Source organism: Rosa chinensis, chromosome 6 (genome assembly GCF_002994745.2).
Source record: "Rosa chinensis cultivar Old Blush chromosome 6, RchiOBHm-V2, whole genome shotgun sequence".
NCBI lineage: Eukaryota > Viridiplantae > Streptophyta > Magnoliopsida > Rosales > Rosaceae > Rosa > Rosa chinensis.
The window spans coordinates 24,411,087-24,431,916 of record NC_037093.1 but is presented as its reverse complement, the minus strand read 5'-3'; the positions used below and the strand labels follow the sequence as shown (position 1 = coordinate 24,431,916).

The window sequence follows — 20,830 nt, the reverse complement described above, 5'->3', positions numbered from 1 at the left end:
AAAAGGAAAATGCAAAACACTAAAATCCAAAAGGAAAATGCAAAAAACAACTAATAACTAAATTTATTCCTACACAACCCTAATTCTCCGCATCTGCCATGACTATCTTGGGGCCTAAGACCTCTTGGTGTACCCTTCCACCAGACCCTGCAGTGAATAGGTTCAAAATAGGATTATGTTGAATTCAGCCCCAAACGGGCTCGCCAAGGCCCAACAACGAAACCAGCCCAAGTCAGAGAGAGGAGGGAAAGTGGGCTTGACCCAACAGGCCCAACCCACTCCCACTGCCCTCATCCCTACACGCAAACCAGTTCGCGCTAGAACCCTAGCAAGACCGCCAGAGCTGTTGCAACCCCTGGTTCAGTTTGGTGGCCTCCCCAAATACGGAACCACGGCAGCCATCCCGTCCGCCCAAAGCTTGCCTCTGTCGACGCTACAACCGCCTGATTCACACACGATCCAATAGTCTCCTTTGGTTACCCAATCAGCCGACATCGAGCCTCAACGCTCAATCAGCAAAGAATTGGAGACCTCCGCCTCCCTGCAACTCGAAGCCCAAATCCACAACCAGCGCCGTAAATCCAGACCCGACTCGCCTTGCCTTCAAACCCGACACCAGAAGAACCCCTACCGCTGCACACGCCCGATGCACACCAGACAAGATCGACGCCGAAAGACGTCCTCTAGCAGGCAGTGAACAAAACCGACATCGCGGCACTGCTGCACGAAACCCTAGGTTTCGGTATGCAAAGCTCCGAGTTTTCGGGAGCTCAGAAGTTTTTTGTAGTTTTCTTGCTAATAATGCTAATATATTTGGTCTAGTCAATCACGTTTCTTGTAGACTTGTACAGAGAATCCAGATTGACAATGGAAGGAAAGGAAGTAGTTTTCTTGAAGAAACTATATATTACAAATATTTCATTTTCATTCTCAATTTAGAACCAACTGATCTCATCTCTCCTCTTTCTTTAGGACATTTTAAAATCTATCCAACATGATTAAATTAAAGTGATGCTATTCGCACACCCATTTTCTCTATTCACACACTCCCTCTATTTATCTATTACTTTACTTTTTTTATATATATAAATTAGCTTAACTACCCTCCTTTGCAATTGTGTTTCTTTTATTTTTATTTTTTTTCTTTTTTTTTTTCTATTTGGCAAGTTAATCATCTCTAAATCCTAAACCCTTATTTTCCTGCAAACACAGAGAATTTCAAAACTCTTTACGATTTTCTCTTTTCTTTTCCATCAAAAACTTCTCTAGCATAGTTATTATATCTCTCTAACGTGATGCTTTGAAGTTTAAATATGGCAGAACAAACAACTTTAGACCCAACTTTGGAAAAAAATTTACATCTAATTTGCAATTGAGACATGGAAGAAAAATATGAATTTAGTGATCATTTGAGCCCCTTTGAATCTATCATTCCTGGTAAAATTCTAACTAAAATTATTTGGTGTATTTCAATCTATCGCTCTCCTCTAAAAAGATCAATTTCTCAGCGATTTGGTGGGCTATGAGCTTTAAATTTGTGCGTTATGTTCATCTTAGTTTGATTTTGGTATGGCTTACTTGCTAATCATGGTTTGACTTGAGTTGATTGATAATTTTGAGATTATTGATGCTTTGATTTCATTTTGACTTTAGTCATATCATCACTCGACAAAATGTTTTATGTCACTGGGAATGGTATCTTGAATCAACGTTGCTTAATTAAATGTGAGAGGTTTTGGATCTCCTTTAGTTTAGGTGATCTCCTTTAGTTTAGGTTTTGGATCTCTTTCTTCAATTTTGTATAGCAGTCTTGATGACATACCTAAATCCCCAAACTCAGTTACATTGTGATTTTTCATCTGAGCCCTAAACTTTACCACGCTAATTGCAGAACTGTTGACATATTGCACTTCGTCTTGCTCATAAGTTTTTTTTCCCCCTAATCAGCAATGACATTCACGAGAAAAATTGGTTTATTGTATAATGATGTTTAATTCATGATTGACTTGCCAAATAGAAAGGAAAAAAAACATAATTACAAGAGAGGGTAGTTAGGGTAATTTGTAAAAAAAATTATATTAAAGTAATGGAAAAATAGAGGAGTGTGTGAATAGAGAAAAATAGGTGTGCGAATAGCATCACCCTTAAATTTTAAAAGCAATTAAGAGCAATGTACTAAGTTCTAATATTTGCTATCTTTTTTCTTTGGGTTGTGCTATTCACACACTGTTAAATATGATTTTCATTGATTTGTATGTTTACAATTGTACCATTATATAGCTAAGATCTGCTCTACTGGTACCAACATTATTCAATGCCATAAATACAAATATTCAAAACTAATCTACAGTTACACAATCAGTTTTGATTGTGGAAAGGTTACACAATTAGTTTTGAGTGTGGAGAGGTTACACAATCAGTTTTGATTGTGGAGGTTACACAAGTAGATTTGATTGTGGAGAGGAAATCAATGTAGGAGAGTGATTTTCTCTAACACCCCCCTTCAAACTGGGCGGCTCAAGACGCACAAGGTTGGTACACAGGAGATTATGGCGCTGCTTGTGAAGTGGTTTAGTAAGAAGATCAGCTGGTTGATCGATGGAAGGGACAAAATGAACCTGATGACTCCCAAGAGCTACCTTTTCACGAATGAAGTGATAATCTAACTCAATGTGCTTGGTGCAAGCGTGGAAGACCGGATTAGAAGCCATGTATGTGGCACTTAGGTTATCACAGTAAAGCAGAATGGGGTACTGAATATGGACACCAAGTTCATATAGTAAGAAGCCTAACCAAGTTGTCTCGGCACTGGAATGAGCAAGGGATCGATATTCAGATTCTGCACTGAAGCGAGCAATGGTAGGTTGCTTTTTGGAACACCAAGAGACAAGGGTGTTGCCAAGGTAAATGAGATAGCCAGAAGTGGAACGGCGAGATTCAGGGCAACCGACCCAATCGGCATCAGAGTAAGCAGAAAGGTGGGCTGGTTGGCGTTGAGGACCAAAATGGAGACCATGGCCTAGTGTGCCTTTGACATGGCGGAGAATACGTTTGGCTGCAATGAGATGCGGAGCACGAGGTTGACACATGAATTGTGACACAGAATTGACCGCAAAGGCGATGTCAGGGCGTGTAATGGTTAGGTACTGCAAGCAGCCAACCATCTCACGAAAGGCAGTTGGATTTTCAAGAAGATCACCATCATGTGTGGTGAGAATAGCCTTTGCCGACATTGGGGTGCTCACTGGTTGACTGAGTAATAGATCATGTTTCTCTAAAATATCATGAGCATACTTGAGTTGATTGATGTGAAGGCCATTGAAATGAGGCCTGAGCTGTAAACCAAGGAAATAGTGAAGGGGACCAAGATCTTTAATGTCAAATCCACGGCCCAAGGCATCAATAAAACTTTGAAGAAGTTGATCGCTGCTGCCCATAATGACAATGTCATCAACATAGAGTAAAAAGAAAATTGTATGTTGTCCATGTTGATAGATGAATAAAGATGAGTCAGCTTTACTATGCCGAAAACCAACAGAAAGCAGAAAAGAGCTCATGTGTTGAAATCAAGCACGGGGTGCTTGATTGAGGCCATAAAGTGCCTTTTGAAGCTTACAGTAGGAGGGCCGAGAGGAATCGACGAAGCCAGGAGGCTGAGTCATGTAAACGTCTTCCTAAAGACAGCCATGGAGGAATGCATTTTTTGACATCCAGCTGACGGAGAGGCCAACCCCTAGACACAGCAACACAGAGAACGGTTCGAATGGTAGCAAGCTTGATAACAGGACTATAGGTTTCACCATAGTCGATCCCGTGCTGTTGATGGAATCCTTTGGCAACAAGGCGGGCCTTGTAATGCTCGACCGAGCCATTCGGGTTTCGCTTAATGTGGAACACCCATTTGCAGCCCACAATATGCTGACATGGAGAGGGAGGAACAAGGGACCATGTATGGTTTTTCAACAAAGCATTAATCTCCTCGGTCATGGCAACTCTCCAATTCACATCTTTGGAAGCCTGAGTATAACAAGTTGGTTCCATGGAATGAATAACAGATAAAAGAGCTTTTGGAATGGGATACTTTACAATGCCATCCCTGCGAATTCTGGGCTGGATGATTCCATCTCGGAGTCGAGTCCTCATGGGGTATGTTTGGGGCGGCAGAGGAGGCGCTGGGACTGGTGGAGGAGCTAGTGCAGGAATTGGTGGAGGAGGAGGGGGAGGTACAACGACCGGTGATGGAGGGTTAGTGGCGACTGGACGTTCGATGATGACCAGAGGAGCGTCATCGTTAGATTGCTGAGCGATAGTGGACTGAGCAGGCGGCTCGGGTGCATCCACCGATCGGTGACGGCGGCGATAAGTCAAGATCGGAGGAGCGACCGGAGGAGCACGACCAGGGGGTGGCGATGAGGGAAGCAGAAGCACGAGATTAATGGAGTGCCTGTTTGATTCGAGAGACGCCAAGGGTGGATTTTGACTAGAGTATGAACTTGGGGCATCGGGCTGTGAAATTGGACTTGGGTCATTGGGCTGCTCTGTGCGAGAAGGAAGGGCAGATTGCTCAATGTGGTGATTAGTTGGGCATGAGCCAGATGACATGGAGCTCGGCAGGATGGCCTGCGGAGGTGCAATGTTAACTCAATTGGAGAAAAGAGTGAACTCGAAGGTAGCTGAAGATGAAGTAGCGTGTACCTGCAAGTTTTTGTAGGGAAAATTGGTTTCGTGAAATAAAACACGACGAGAGACATAGACACGACCGGTGTTTGGATTGAGACAACGATAACCTTTGTGTTGGGGACTATAACCAAGGAAGACACACTCGACACTACGACTAGACAATTTGTTGGGAACATTTGTACCTAGGTAAGGAAAACATGAGCAACCAAAAACACGAAGGGATGAATAAGAAGGAGGATGACCATAGAGACGTGTGTGAGGAGTATCCCAACTTAGAGTCGGAGTGGGAAGAAGGTTAATGAGATATACAGATGTGAGAACAGCCTCAACCCAAAGATTGTGAGGAGCACCTGAGGTGAGAAGTAGAGTGCGAGCCATAGTGGCAATATGTCGATGTTTTCTTTCAGCAAGCCCATTTTGTTGTGGAGTGTATGGACAAGAAAATCGTTGTTGGATACCCGAAGAGTCACAAAACTGGGAGAAGGCATGGTTGACATATTTTGTACCATTGTCACTTTGAAGGTATTGTACAGAACTGTGGAAAATATTGCGAATCATGGCAACCAATTTTTGAAAGTGAGTAAGGACCTCATTTTTATGGCGCATAGGATAAAGCCATGTATAACAAGAGTATTCATCTGTAAAAAGAACATAATATTTGAAGCCAGTGACAGATAAGATAGGAGACATTCATACATCACTATGAATAATAGAAAATAGAGAAGAGACAAAAATATGTTTGGAAGGAAAAGGTAATTGATGGGACTTGCTAAGTGCACAAGTATTACAAAAAGAATTAAAAGAAAGAGTGGAACCAAGAATAGATCCTAAACGAGCTAAAATGGAAGAGGAGGGATGACCTAAGCGATTGTGTCAAAGAGACGAGGCAACAGAAGAAAGTGCATGGGGGACTGTGGACTCGGAAGACAAGCTAAGAGGATAAAGACCATCTTTGCATGGGCCCTGAAATAACAAATGACCAGTTCGTAAACAACAGATTTGATAGAAATCTGGAGCAAATAGGAAGAAAACAAGACTATCTTTGGTGAAACGAGCCGCAGAGGGAAGATTTTTACGAATTGATGAAATGCGAAAGACATTTTGTAAAGAAAAGTTGGAAGAACCTAATGACAAGGGAAGGTTACCAGTACGGGAAACGGGCAGTGAGTCTCCATTACCCATATATACATTATGAGGCCCAACATAAGATTGTGGATTGTTGACAGGCATAGTTGTCATGTGATGAGTGGCACCGGTGTCCGGGTACCAAGTTGGATCAGCAGCAGAATGGACTCCAGCAAAAGGAGGAGCAATATTTGGGCCGAAAAACCTTTGTGGACCTTGAGAAGAATAGGAAGCCCATGTAGGAGAAGAGAACAACCTAGGCACGTTTTGTTGCATCGTGTACAGAGGTTGTGGGAAAAGGAATACTGTTGTTGCTACTAAGAGAAATGATGACAATTCTGGCCAGTGGTTGATGGTGGAAAAAGGAAGACTGCTGCTGCTGGTGCTGGATGAAGGTATGATACCGAAAGGAAGATGTAGGAATATTGGAAAAGGAAGAAGGAGAACTGAACAGGTAAGGATCCTAGGCTAATACCATTCGAACCGTTCTCTGTGTTGCTGTGTCTAGGGCACCCAAAGTTGTTCACGTGTATGACTTGAAAATTCGCCACACGTGCGGGGGCGTGTTGAGAATATATACATCCCACATGGGAAAAATGGGACGTTGCCTATGGGTTTATAAGGGTTTGGGCCACTCCATCCATTGCCAATTGGTTTTGGATAAAGTAATCTGGGGTTCACATCCAAAACCAATTGGAAATGGATGGAGTGGTCCAACCCCTTTTAAACCCATAGGCAAGGTCCCATTTTTCCCATGTGGGATGTATATATTCTCAACACGCCCCTGCACGTGTGGCGAATTTTCAAGCCATACACGTGAACAACTTTGGGTGACATAGAGCCCGTGTGGCCGTTAGGCATGTACACGTGGATAACCCGCTCTGATACCATGTTAAATATGATTTTCATTGATTTGTATGTTTACAATTGTACCATTATATACCTAAGATCTGCTCTACTATTACCAACATAATTCAATGCTATAAATACAAATATTCAAAACTAATCTATAGTTACACAATCAGTTTTGATTGTGGAGGGTTACACAATCAGTTTTGATTGTGGAGGTTACACAATCAGATTTGATTGTGGAGAGGAAATCAATGTAGGAGAGTGATTTTGTCTAACACACACCAATTTTCTCTATCCACACACCCCATCTACTTTTCTATTACTTTAATTCAATTTATTTTTATAAATTACCTTAACTATCCTCCTTTGCAATTCTGATTATTATTATTATTATTATTTTTTCTATTTTGCAAGTCAATCATCGCCAAATTCTAAACCCTTATTTTCTCGCAAACGAGGATTTTTTGTGATTCATTCTTTTCTTTTCCATAAAAAATTCTCTAGCATAGTCATTCCATCTCTCTAATGTGATGCTTTGAAGTCCAATTACGACAGAGCAAGCAATTTTAGACTCATCTTTGGAGAAAATTTTACATTTGATTTGCAATGGAGACATGGATGAAAAATATGAATTTAGTGATCATTTGAGCCCCTTTGAATCCATAATTCCTGGTAAGATCTCAAATTATTTAGTGTATTTCAATCCATTGCTCGTTAGTTTCTCAGTGATTTGGTGGATCAAGGAGCTTTAAATTTGTGCGTTCCATTCGTCTTAGTTTGATTTTGGTATGGGCAGCGTGTTAATTATAGTTTTGACTTGAGTTGATTGATAATTTTAAAGTCGTTGACGCTTTGATTTTTTTTTTTTTTTTTTCTGGATACCTCATTGCATATATAAGCACATACTACTATGCTAGTTTTACACGTTTTTTTTTTTTTTTTTTTTTTTGAGAATGCAGTTTTACATGTATTGATGTATAAGAACAAGAAAAATAGGGAGGGTGTGTGAATAAATTGTAAGGGAGGGTAGTTAAAGTAATTTGTAAAAATAAATTGAATTAAAGTAATAAAAAAATAGACGGGGTGTGTGAATAAAGAAAACACACACCCAAATAGCACCACCCTTTTCTTTTTCTGGATTGAATAGGGTTATTTTGCTGTGTCCTCCACTTCTCTACCTTAGCCACCAAGCCAAATAGTCCCATTGAACCTATACAACCAAACCTCATGCTTGCTCTGCGTTACATATGGAAGCGGAGGCTTGTAGGGCAGGACTATTAGCTATTCACCAGGACTATGCGGAGGCTGAATTGGAGAGTGATTGCAGCCTTGTGATTGCAGCCATGTCTCAAGAACATGATGACATTTCTGAGGTTGGGTGCATTATCGACGATTGTAGGTCATATTTGACATTTTTTCACTCATCTCAGTTTAGGCATATTATGCGTGAAGCAAATGGTGTTGCTCATAGGTTAGCACACCTTGCTAGTTAAAATGATCTAAATGATGTCTGGTTAGATGAGACTCCTGTTATTATTCAGGATGTTCTCTATAAGGATGTTTGTAACATTGCTAGAGGTCAATGCGTCATGTCCCCCTCTATGCAACTCTTTAATTCTAATATAATAAGTCAGGCGTGGGGATGAGCCTCCCAGATTAGCTGGGTTCCAAACCCCTTCAAAAAGAAAAAAAAAATACAACCAAACCTCATCTCAGAAAAATTCCAATTTGGTTAGTTTAGAAAGGTAGAACCATGTGAACAAACTCCTTTTGGGTTTTACTTTTCTAGATTTGAACTCCATTTTGCCCTATAAATCTCTGGCTTTTATTTCTCTTCCTCAAGACAAACAACTTTGTAGAACCTCTTTCTTTCTTTCTCTCTCCCTTCCTCACAAACACCATACACACTAAGGGAGCAGCCATGGCTGGTGTTGCAAACAGTGTGTGCACAAGTCCTAATGAAGAAGAGAATGAGCTGAGAAAAGGGCCATGGACACTTGCCGAAGACACCCTGCTCATAAATTACATTGCCAACCACGGCGAAGGCCATTGGAATGCCTTAGCGAAATGTGCAGGTAACAAGAACAGTTTTGAGCTGTCACAACTTTTTTATCAATGAACTCATTTCTCAAATTCTCATTCAACTTGGTCAGGATTGAAGAGGAAAGGAAAAAGCTGCAGATTGAGGTGGCTTAATTATCTGAAACCCAACACCAAGCGTGGGAACCTTACTTCACAAGAACAACTCTTGATCCTTGAACTCCATTCCAAGTGGGGTAACAGGTAAAGTTACTAATTTTAGTCAAAGTTATAGCATACATACTTAACTTAGTACTCTTTGGATTCTTGTACTCACTCTGGGAATTTTAGGTGGACAAAAATAGCGCAACATTTGCCAGGAAGAACAGACGATGAGATTAAGACCTACTGGAGAACAAGGGTACAGAAACAGGTGCGCCAACTTAATATTGAGTCTAATAGCGAGAGGTTTCTTGATGCGGTTCGATGTTTCTGGATGCCGACTTTGCATCAGAAAATGGAGCAACCTTCTTCACTTAGTTTAGACCCTTCTTCTTCTTCTCTAAGTAATTCGCAAATTGCTGTAGCTCCTTCTCTGTCTCCTCAAACCTACTCAGTTTCTTCTTCTCCACCATGCAAGGTGGTCTCACACGTATCTGATTATTCCCCAATTGGAAATTCAAGCCCAAGTCATAGTAGTCTTTCCTCGGATTCTCTTATTTCACAGCTGCCTCAAATTCAAGAACAACCAGCAAGTTCATCCCATGCCTTTGAAGCTCTAAATGACAATTATTATGTGGACTATGACATGAAGGGTTTTAGCTTTGACCCTGTTTCAGAAATGGCCTCTTTTGACACTTCACAGTTTGATTGCCAGACTGCAGAAAGCGATTGGATAGCAGACAATTACATGACTGACACTTTATGGAGCATGCAGGGGATGTGATAATTTGGGGAAAGATACAAGATCAGATGGGGCATCAAGGTTTAGAATTCATGTTAGGAGTCTAAGGGTGTATTGTAATCTAAGTGATCCTTCCATCTATAGGAACATTTAGTTATATAGCTGCATGCAGCAGAAATTTTTAGTGGATGATATTCTGTGTTTGAAGTTGTATGCTTCAAGTTGGAATGTACTATCTTTGGAAGAAGACTATCTTCCATGGCTGTTATCACTGGATTTTTATATTCAAATAGTAAGTATATTTTCTGAAGTAATGCAAATTACATGATGCTGTTTGGCCGTGTGATTTAGTTCAAATCTACAGTCAATTCAAGAAATGGATGGAGATCTACGAAGAGTGACAACTCGAAAGGAACAACAGTGGAATCACATCTACTAAACTGCAATTACAACCCAATATGAAACCCTCATAACTCCTCAAACTCACTGTAATTGATTATTTCCTGTTCCAGCTTATGCTATTGTAGAATTTGTACTCGATCATTTCAACTGTACAGGGACACCCTTGTCATGTACGACCACGACAAATCAATCAATCAACTCCCGATAGTTTTGTGTTTTTGTATTTGTTATAAATATTCAAGCTCCTAAATTAACTATGGTAAAGAGTCTGCAATTCTGTGTTATGTCAAAATTGTATAATCTAAGCAGCTATATCATAAAATAAAGGAAATACAATATAAAGACCATATCTTGTTCCTACACATAACCCCTCTTTCCCTTTCTTACTAGGATTCGAAGTTGCTCGGCTTCTATCACAAGTCACTGGCTGGAAGAAGCATATATTGTTCTGTCAAAGATACTGCTCTATAGCACGTAGTAATATATGTCGACATCACAGGGTAGCTGTATAACAAAGGCAGTAAGATTCTCTATAGGTTTCTCCGGTGGGTACATGACTATGAGTATCTTATTCTTGGATATGATGTTGGTCATTATCATGGTACAGATTTTGTGGATGACTGAAAGATGATATCTTTGAAAAAGTAGTACATGAACATGTGACCCAAATGGCGCTAAGTTTTCATCTGAGGCTAAGAGTGCATGATGAGAAAACAGAATATGGTCCCTTTATCCTTTCAAACTTCAATCAAATCAAATCAATCCTTCTTTCACTTTCACAAGAAAGCATGAAGAGACTGAACTCTCTTCACAGTCACAGGGAGGCTGATGGTGATAGGCTTTTACTTTTCTTGCTTGTGTGAAGACTACTAAAGGATTTAGGATTCCTCCTTCTCTCTAACTCGTGCCCATATTTTCCGCAGCCACTTCCCACCCAACCTAAGATCTGGAGTATAAGGGGAAAATCTAATGCTGTGAAAAGAAAACCTAACCTTTCTCTTTTCATGGACGCAAGTCCAACTGTTCAATGAAGTAAAAGGCACTTTAAATCAGTGACGGTAAAAACCAGGAAGAGCCACTATGATTTACCTTTCTAGCAGAAGACGTGTAGGTGTGGAACCAAAGAAGGTCCAGAATTGAGACAAAGCCGAAATCCCTATCCACTGCACTCCTATACCAAATGACAGGACAACAATGCACAAAACTAGAAGTATGGCAGAACAAATGGATGACAACAATGTAAACTGTATATATATATAACTTCGTTGTATAATTGGTTTGAAATATACACAAAACAGATATGGTTGAAATAAGATCAACTGTCTAAACAAAATATTCAAAAAAGAAACATGTCAACTGTTGCTATAAAACTACTTCCCACATTCCTCTCTATTCTGACGATTCCAAAGATGACCTACGTACTTCCCATTCTTGTAGCTATCTCGCAGTGTGACCGTATTAAACACAAGCTTCTCAGGAGTCAAATAGCCTGGAATTGCATATAGATACGAAGTCAGACAACATATCTAGCAATATCTCCAAATTCCTGAAATGTGGGCAGAAGTTATATGGAATCAAGCTACTCTATATCAACCCATTACTTCTATAGCTCAGCAGTCTTGAAAAATTCAGAATCTTTTAGTTCATGTATACGATATATCATCGATTTATTTCCAGTAAACGAAGGATTTATTAAAAGAAAGTTTCCAAAAACATCCCGAGCAAAGTTAAAACATGGTGAAGAAGAACAAGCAGTTGTTTGAAAATAGGTGAAGAGTTTATAAAGCATCTTCCCAAACTGACAATAATCAATGACATTATCATTTTTTTTGAGATACAAGTATGGTATATAATTGGTAAAATGGTAGGATATAATCGATTTGACGCAAAATTTCACCTATGTACTCATGTCTCTGGATGCGAAGTGCCCCTATCTATCTCTATAAGACAATCAACAAGTCAATGCAGGACCATACCAAGTCTTTCGAACTGAAACTTGTCACCACTCACCAACACCAACACCTTTCCCAAGTGGGGGGGGGGGACAGCAAATGCATTTGGTATTACCAATTTCAATTTTCCATTCAGATCAGAAAAGCCAGTCATCAAGCTCAGCAGGATTCAGGCACAGCCACAATTTTTGTTAGCAAAACAAAAAATGGTTGGGAGGGGGGTTGGTTTCATAGAAAATAAATGATGTAACCTCTGAGTTGAATAGTCTGCCAAACAATCGGACTTCCACTTTGAGTGGATCGACCCCAGGAGAAGGTTCAGTGACCCAATGCACCACCCCCAGTGGAATACAAAATTTGATGATTTCAGAAAATGAGTAAGAAGCAGCAGTGCCTAATTTTGAAGCACATTTTCAATTCCAGCACAACAGATGGATTATAAACCTTTGGCTTTGTCTTCTTCTCCTGATCATACTCGACCTGTATCTCAAGGACAGTCTCATTATCCTCAGCTAAAACAAACATCCTTTGCATCCACACACTTGATAGGACATGCGTGTCTGCGACCATGAAGATAAAGATTGTTACCGGGGTGCCTACATCTGCTGCTAAAGGGTGGAGGAAATAAAGAACCTGTAATCCATATATACCTGAGCAGGGCAGATTCTCCAGGAGCAAGTCCGAAGTAGTATTTTGAGTCTTTAGGCGAAAATTGGAGCGCTCAATGTACAACACCTTGGAAAATGGAACCTGATGTGTAGGCCAGAAAACATAAGCCAGTGACAATAACATTTGAACCAATACAGCAGTTAAAATTGATAAAGGTGGTGACAAAAATAAAAGCAAAGTGATATTAGCCAAAAAGCCAAAAAAAAGAAGACAATGTGACCCTCTTAGAACAGTGAAATCCAGCCGATAGTGTTTCACCTATAATTATATATCTAAATCATATGGACCAAAATACTCTTGGACTAATAAAAATTAAAGATATAGATGTTAACAGAAATTACAAATCTAGAATACTGATCACCAAAGATGACCAAATTTCATATATCAGCATTGTTCTGACTCCTCAACGCATACAATTGATCTGTGAAATCCAAGGTTACCTTGTAGGACTCCGCCTCAGAGTCGGGCCACTTTCTTGCTTCACAGTCCTTTATGAGGTCATCTTTCCAGTTGGTAATGACGACCTTAAAACAGAAATGATTGGTCATTAAAAGAGAAGGAAATCATATCAAAGAAAAAGCAATGGCAACAAGATTCACACCTTTACAAGATCAAGCACAACCATTGTGCGAGGAGCTGTTTTATTGAGCTCTTCTCTGATGTGGTACTCGAGGCGACTCAGATGAATCATACTAAAATCACTGCAGCAGAAGAGATCAAATGTTTATAAAGGTTATGAGCACCGTAAATCTTATTGTCTTTAGAAGAGGCTCAATATAGTGATATACAGTATGCATACTCAAACATATTCAAACCTTCTGGTGATTCCAATTCCTCTAACAAACGTATTAGTGGCAGTCAACATCAAGCCCCTACGTCATAAACCAGCCAGGGTCATATGGCATGGATCATTCCAACCATCAACCCAATTTTCAGTCACTAGTTGATTTAACTGCCACATAAATAGTAGTTGTTAAGTGTGGAGAAAACTCATACATGGTAACTGCCACATTAAATTTGTGAACAACATAAGTACGTCCAATAGTTGACTCACCTTACGCTTCGACATAATAGTGTTACTGACATTCAGTCTTGAATATTCCCAAACATGTGGTTGATATAGGCCCAGAGAATGCAATAGCCAGAAGTATGAAGCACGATGTGTCTCAAATTCTAAAGTGCACAGCTGCCATATTCATAAACAAGATGAATAAAGAAATCAACACTCTTTACAAGTTACAAGAAACGCTGCTACTTAAGTTGGAAAAAAAAAAATAACTCAGTTGCACATAGGATAGCATAAGAAATTCCAACTAGTGATATGTAAGTACAGCATCCCAGGTAATATTATAGACAAGAAACATGATGCTTCCAGGCTCGTTATGGAAGACAAGTTGCTCTGATAAATTTAAGGATGACGAATTATTCCACTAAAGTACATCCCAAAAGAATACCAATCGAATGTGGAAAACATACCGAGTGGGTAAATATTCTCAAGAGAATCCACAATGCAATGAGCATAATTGTAACTTGTGGACCAAGTGTCTCCAGCGTGCGGATGAGGAGTAAACTGGGAAAAAAATCACAACATTGTTATGAGGAAGTCATAAGCCTGCGTAACCAAAAACAACATTTGAGGTAGAAACTTACCTTGATACAATATGCAATAAGGTCATACATGTTAAAATTATCACTCTGCATATCTTGTTTCATTCTTAGAGTTGCTTTCCCTTCTTCAATCAGGCCTCGCCTCACATCCTCAAAAAGTTTCAGCGACTATTTAATTGGCCTGTCCCTCCAAGGGCTGTTCATTTTTTTCTCCCTGTACTCCTTTATCTCATCCCCCGTCTAAAACCAACAAGCAAAAGTAAGCGTCCTTCTCAAACCAATGCAGATTAATTAATACCACCAAAGTCATTATCAAAGTAGAAGTGATAACCAAATTGATACTATCCGTTTAGTTGGAGAGATTAGCCAGCTAGATATAAGAAATGATAGGGTCAGACAATGGAACTACATTCTACAGGGGACTTGTCTATGTGAGTACTCAATACTAAGCATGGAAAGCAATTTCCAAAGTATTTGAAATACTATAAAACAAAACCTGATGATCAATGTAAGCGTGACCCCTTCGTATGAGCTCCACTGCTAATTCATACAGATCTTGGAAGTAATCACTAGTGTAAGTGATCTGCATAAAATTAGATGTTAGCCATCACAATGAAGTAAGGTAAAAGAAGAAAAACATCTGCCCACCAACTCGTTTACCTTGTAGGGCTCCCAACCCATCCAATTGACAATTTCCTGAATATGATCAATATATTCCTTCTTTTCAGCTTCGTGATTTGTGTCATCAAACCTACAAGCAAGAGAAACAAAAATTGAGATCACAACTGATAACAGCTTGTCAAATGATAAGTTTGCATGCATGTTTGTTCTTTTTCCTCTTCTTACTAGAAAATGATATATAATATATATTAAAAAGCTGGCAAAGTGACAAGGAATGACTCTCACCTCAGATAGCAGCCACCACCTCTCTCTTTTGCCAGGCCAAAGTCAATAAACATTGCCTGATGAACAGATATGGTTATAAGTTAGACCAAGGACCACAGAATTCAGCCTAGAAACCATTTATATCCTTACCTTGGCATGGCCTATATGTATATATCCATTCAGCTCAGGAGGAAAGCGAGTTAAAACTCTCCCCCCTCAGTCACACTCAAGTGTTTTTCAAGGAGTTCCTTTGAGTTGCAACATCTCAGAATAGAACCATCACTAAAGAAAACTGAAGTATGAACCTGAAAATTTACAGTAGAATATATAGCGAAGTCTCTTAATCAAACGACCTCCAAGTATGATTTGGAAAGTCAATTAAACAATGGCTGGTTGGTGAGAAACCAAAGGCAACACTGATATGCAAAAATACAATCACTATTTTTGAAATTACATGTAGCAAATTTTTTTTTTTTTTTTTTAGTTTTCTGTCCACCTAATAGCTTTTCTGAAGTAATTGGAGTACATTGTAACAAAAGAAAAAGTGATTGGTATTACCTTAAAGTTTTCCTCTGGTTGAGGGCTTATCGCATATGGATTAAGAATTTCTTCAACTGGCTATTCAGGGTAGAAACAGCAATAGCAATTTCCTGCACAAGTGGAAGGAAGTGAGAGAAAAGAGAGGTGTTCAGTCATCTGTCAATAGCTTACAGGCAGAATGACAAAGCATTATAAAATGCTAACCTCTAGTTTAGCAGGCTTCTCTTTCATCTTTTAAGGAACCTTTTCATCATCTGCTGCAGTCCTTTCACCAAGTAATTCATGCAACTTTGTATCAATAGATGCATGTAACAGGAATAGGTATATGGCAGTCAAAAAATTACTTGTAAAAACAAATATGTATATATTCAACTATACATTCAAAAGAGTAAAATAAGATTGCCTTGACAACTTCTGGGTCAGCCCACGGATGTCTCTTCCTAAGATGTGCAAATAAGTCACCCGCTGGAGTCAAAAAAAATAGACGCGAAGTTTAGTTTCCAACAGAGTGCTCATGTGCAGCATATAAAAAGAATGAAATTTTATTAAGAATTGGGGAGAGGTTGAAGGGATGAGATTGTAGGGATTGGAATATGTGTTCTCATGAGATTGTAGGGATTGGAACAAATGTGTGTTCTCAAGAATGTTTCAACAATAACTTAATATTTCATCACATGAAAGCCTATTTACTAATTTAGTAATAAGTTAAAAAAGACTAACCATTTGTTTTATAGCGCTGCTCCAAAATCGCAGACTTATTCTCTTCAAAAACCTCATTTAACAGATTGCTTGATTTCTTCCTCTGAAACTTCAACACTACCCGCAAATTTAATAAGGTTATACATGTCTATAATTCTAGAAAGCACCTACAACCTTGCACTATATGCAAGGTATAAAATACTATCTAACAATCCTACAGTATAATAAATTCAAATTATGACATTTGAATCATACCAACACCACATGCTTCTTCAAATTCACTTGTTTTGAATTTTTCTGGCCCCGTACGTACTAGCAAAAAATGACAAAGCCGCATCTAACTGAGCTGGGATTTTAATCTGAAAAATAAAAAACTTCATGTGCTTTTAAAAAAGCTAATGCAATATAATGAATTGGACGAATCATAAACACAGTAAACACTTAAAAAGATAATGCAATACCGAAGGTATGTTGACCAACCTTTGAAGACACAATGTAGTGTGCCAATACGGGGCGATGCACAAGGGCATTTGCTGGAAACTTTTTAGCAACCTGCCACAGATGGTATGGCACCAATAATGAAAAAAATCTCGAAAGGCAGCCAAAGTAGATTCCAACATTTGGCGGATTAACATGTTAAGCAGAAGAAGTAAGTTAAAACTAGTTACCGTGTATAGAAGATTGATTACCAATGCTTCGACTGCATCCATGAGTAACTGCAGCCTGACAATGAAAGCAAGCTAGAGTGATGAAATTGAGCTCATGGGGAGCATCGAAAATCAGAAGAAGAAGAGTCATCGAGTACCTCGTGAATGACGGCGGTGACGTTGTTGTTGGCGATTGTGTGTTTGGCCGTCCGCTCATCCAGTCCGTCGACCTTCAAGAAGAGCTCAAGGTTATTCTTCTCCTGCTCGGAGGCCTTGGCCGGCATCTCTGGACGGAGTGCATCGGTCCGTGAAGCTAGGCTAAATTGGCAACGGACAATGTGCAAAAGCCGACCTGAATTGGTTTCAACTATATAGAGGATAGTGAAGAGAACTCGATCATTATGATAACTTATTACCCAAGTCTCTCCATTAGCTTGAAATTGAAATTGGAAACGTTTCTCAATAAAGATGAAATGTGCATTTGCAAAATTAGTTGTAGGACTGAAAACAAACCCACAACTCTTGATTACCTCTCTCCTCACTATACAATACAGATGAAATGCTAGGAATCGTTCTCTTTTACAGCACAAAAAACGCTAGAAATGGTCGTGTTCGAATGCAAAAGCATCGACATTGCCCCTGCTGCTGGCTCTCTATTATTACGGGCTGCCTCTCACGCGCCCGCCCGTTCTTATCGTCATCTCTCTTCTTATGCGCTGGCGTCGTCCCTTTGGTGTCGTGGCGCCAAGCTTTTGGTTATGTGGGTGGCAGGGGGTTCGTGGCGTCGTTCTGTTAGCTCGAGGAAAGACATTGATCAAGCCTCTTATGGATGTGTTGGGGGTGCTAGGTTTCATTTGCTTTTCTTCTTTCGTTTTTAGGTCGTTTGGTTGGGTGGTCTGGGATTGTGTTCTTCGGCTCCGTCAGTTTTGTTGGTGACATATCTAGCTGTTATTGCTTCCACCAGTTTTTGGGCTGTAACTTTGTTTGGCTTAGATTGTTTGCTTATACGCTTTTTGAGTCTGGGCTTACAATTTTTCTTTTTAGATTTTTTTTTTTTTAAAGGAGAATGAATCATCTATATAAATGAATCAACCACAACGGTCGAAATAGTACATCTACCAAAACAGACATAAACATAGGCCTACAACCATAATGGCACATACACTACTTCAAAAGACAATAACGCACAAAGCCTACACTAACAAAAGAACATTCGCCTTCAAAGGAACCTCTAGACTACTATTCATCTCTCGCCAAGCACGCAATTGTGGTATGGAAATTGAATAGTACTTCTAAGAAGGCACATAGAAGACCTTCAGCTAGGATAGACTAGACATCTCTGAAATAACTAAGCAAGAACTATATCTTTCCCCTGAGGGTTGGAGCTCTTAGAGTCACAAGGAAAATTAAACATAAGACCTTCTTCTTTTTCTGTCATGCATCCAGTGGCGGAGCCAAGTTTCGATTTAAGGTGGGGCACTCACAAAATATCAAAACTTAATTTAAAAAAAAAAAAACTAAAGTGATATACATCTTGTAAATTGTCTAAAGCAATAACATAACTATATTAACTTTTATAATTCAAAAGTAGGACCATAGCACTACATACGTAATATATAATTAACTACATATGTAATATATAATTATATATATAAATCCACATGTTCAGATCAAAAAAGAAAAAGAAAAAAAACTACATATGTAATAGATAATTATATATATAAATCCACATGTTCAGATCAAAAAAGAAAAAGAAAAAAAGAAGACCCACAAGGCCACAAAGCTTACCAACAAGAAGCATCGAACCCATGTGGCCATGACCATATTGTTATTGATTAAATAAAACAACCATTACACCAGAGTAGCTTTGTTACACTATAGAGAAGCTAATATATATTTGTACGAAAACTCTAGTGGGTCACGGGATCCACTAGGTCCCTATGTGGCTCCGCCCCTACATGCATCTTTCTTCTTCTTATTAGGTGAGCCTGTGACCTTCATAGGACTAGTCTCGATTACCTTAACTTTATTCTTGATGCCTCTGGGTCGACGGTCGACCTCTCTTCTTAGGTTCCTCATTCAACAATTTTGAGATAAAAGGAACTTGGGCTTTGAAAATCAAAAACTGGCCAAGTCAAAAACTGGCCCAATGTCAAAAACTGGCCCAGTCACTGTGAGCTCCGGAAAATTTATCGAGCTTAATTGAGATTGACGATAATTATTTTACTATCTCAAAGATTATTTAAGTGCTCGGGAATATTTTTCACAAGGTGAAATCCTCGATTTAAGGACTAGATAATAAAATACACACACGACGAGTTTGTGGAAATTTTTGAGGAATTTTTCAGGTATCCGAGCTAATTATTATGATTTTTCAAAGTTCTGGAATTTTGAAAATTAATTAAGGAAAAAGAATTATGTCGGAGATCTCTGAGCCGTCGAATTTATCACCGCTTGATCTTGGCCGTTATATTTCATTTAAAGGGGGAAGGGCCAGATAAGACGCGCCATAAGCTTCGGACTTCTTCGAGCTCATTCGTCCCGAGAGAGAGGCCGTCGACCTGAAAGGAAGACCTACCGGCGCACTGGTGCCGTTCTCTTCATCTCGCCATTGTCGTCACGTATTTGGACACGGCTTGATCATTCATCGATCGAGGAGAGAGAATCGACGCAGAGAAGCTTCAGCAGCTCCGGCGGTTCCACAGCAATTTCTAGTGACTCCAGCGGTAGTTTAGCTTGCATGGTATACAAAAGTTGGTCTACTCCTCATCCTCTACACGCTTGTGTAAGTGTTTTTCGAATTTGAATAAGTTTTGAGAAATTAGAATTTTGGGTATTAACAGCCATCGCCGTGAACACAATGTTCAATGGTTGTTTTGCTTCCTCTAAGCAATTCTGACTTCGTTTATACATGCTAGAAGGAGAATTGATAGTGGTAGCATTCTGGTAACAAAATCTTGTGAGGTGCAGTTTGGAACATTACAGCCACAACCAGCTGTCCATCTTGCTCTAGATTGCCGGCCATGTCAGCCCTAACCTAGTCAAGCCCAACTGCAACTACAGGCTCAATTGCAGCCACAGGCCCAAATGCATAAGCCCTAATCGCCTCCGGTCTAGGGTTTCAACCCTATGCCGATCTGTTCTACCCAGCCCTGGGTTCTTGCTGTCTCCCTACTTCTCCAACCGGAACCCTAGCACCCAGGCACTATTGCCCATCTTACAGTGCATACTGTTAGAAGACGCCAGGCGTCACTGCAACTCTTCAAGCAACGCCGGTCCAGAACTTGGCAGACCAACGTGGTTCAATAGACCACATGTTGAGCAACGACCAACCAAGTTTTTAAAATAAAACTCTAAGTCTAGCACAATACAGTCGTCGACCGTGAAGCTGCACTAGAGATGACAAGGTGACTAATATCCATTTCCACTCGGATTTGAACTCTTCCAACATCATACTTAGCTTGGCTTTTTTCAATAAATTTGTCGAGGGAGCTTCCAACTAGTTTGATGAGATGCTCTGATTGAAACCCTGGAGTGATGCCAAATACCTTGATCTAGAAGCCCAAAGTGGGCAGAGGCATCAATTTTATTGACTGCACCCCATCATACGCAACCAAGACCACCGGAGCACGATTAAAACTTCAAGGCCCGCCTTTCATAACCCTAGTTCGATCAGAATGATCTATAAAAGAAAATAGATCACGGGCATCTTGGACATGATATCTCTCGTTCAGCCGCTAGACTCGCCGAAACATGCATGCCTTTGAAATATTCTCATCATAATCTTGGGCAGTCAATAGTTTTCCCACTATTAAACCCGACCCTTTTGATGGTTGTAGATCAACGTA

The 20,830-nt window shown here is 39.7% G+C and overlaps 1 protein-coding gene and 1 pseudogene across 1 annotated transcript; one reads left to right on the top strand and one right to left on the bottom strand.

The window, feature by feature from the left end:
- The first annotated feature begins 8,527 nt into the window (after positions 1-8,527).
- Positions 8,528-9,854, top strand: LOC112174639 (MYB-like transcription factor EOBI). The gene is made up of 3 exons (XM_024312439.2): positions 8,528-8,732; positions 8,811-8,940; positions 9,028-9,854. The coding sequence occupies exons 1-3, from the start codon at positions 8,579-8,581 to the stop codon at positions 9,620-9,622; spliced, it is 879 nt and encodes a 292-aa protein (XP_024168207.1). The 5' UTR covers positions 8,528-8,578; the 3' UTR covers positions 9,623-9,854.
- A 1,366-nt stretch (positions 9,855-11,220) lies between these two features.
- LOC112171097 lies at positions 11,221-17,883 on the bottom strand (annotated as a pseudogene).
- Positions 17,884-20,830: the final 2,947 nt, after the last annotated feature.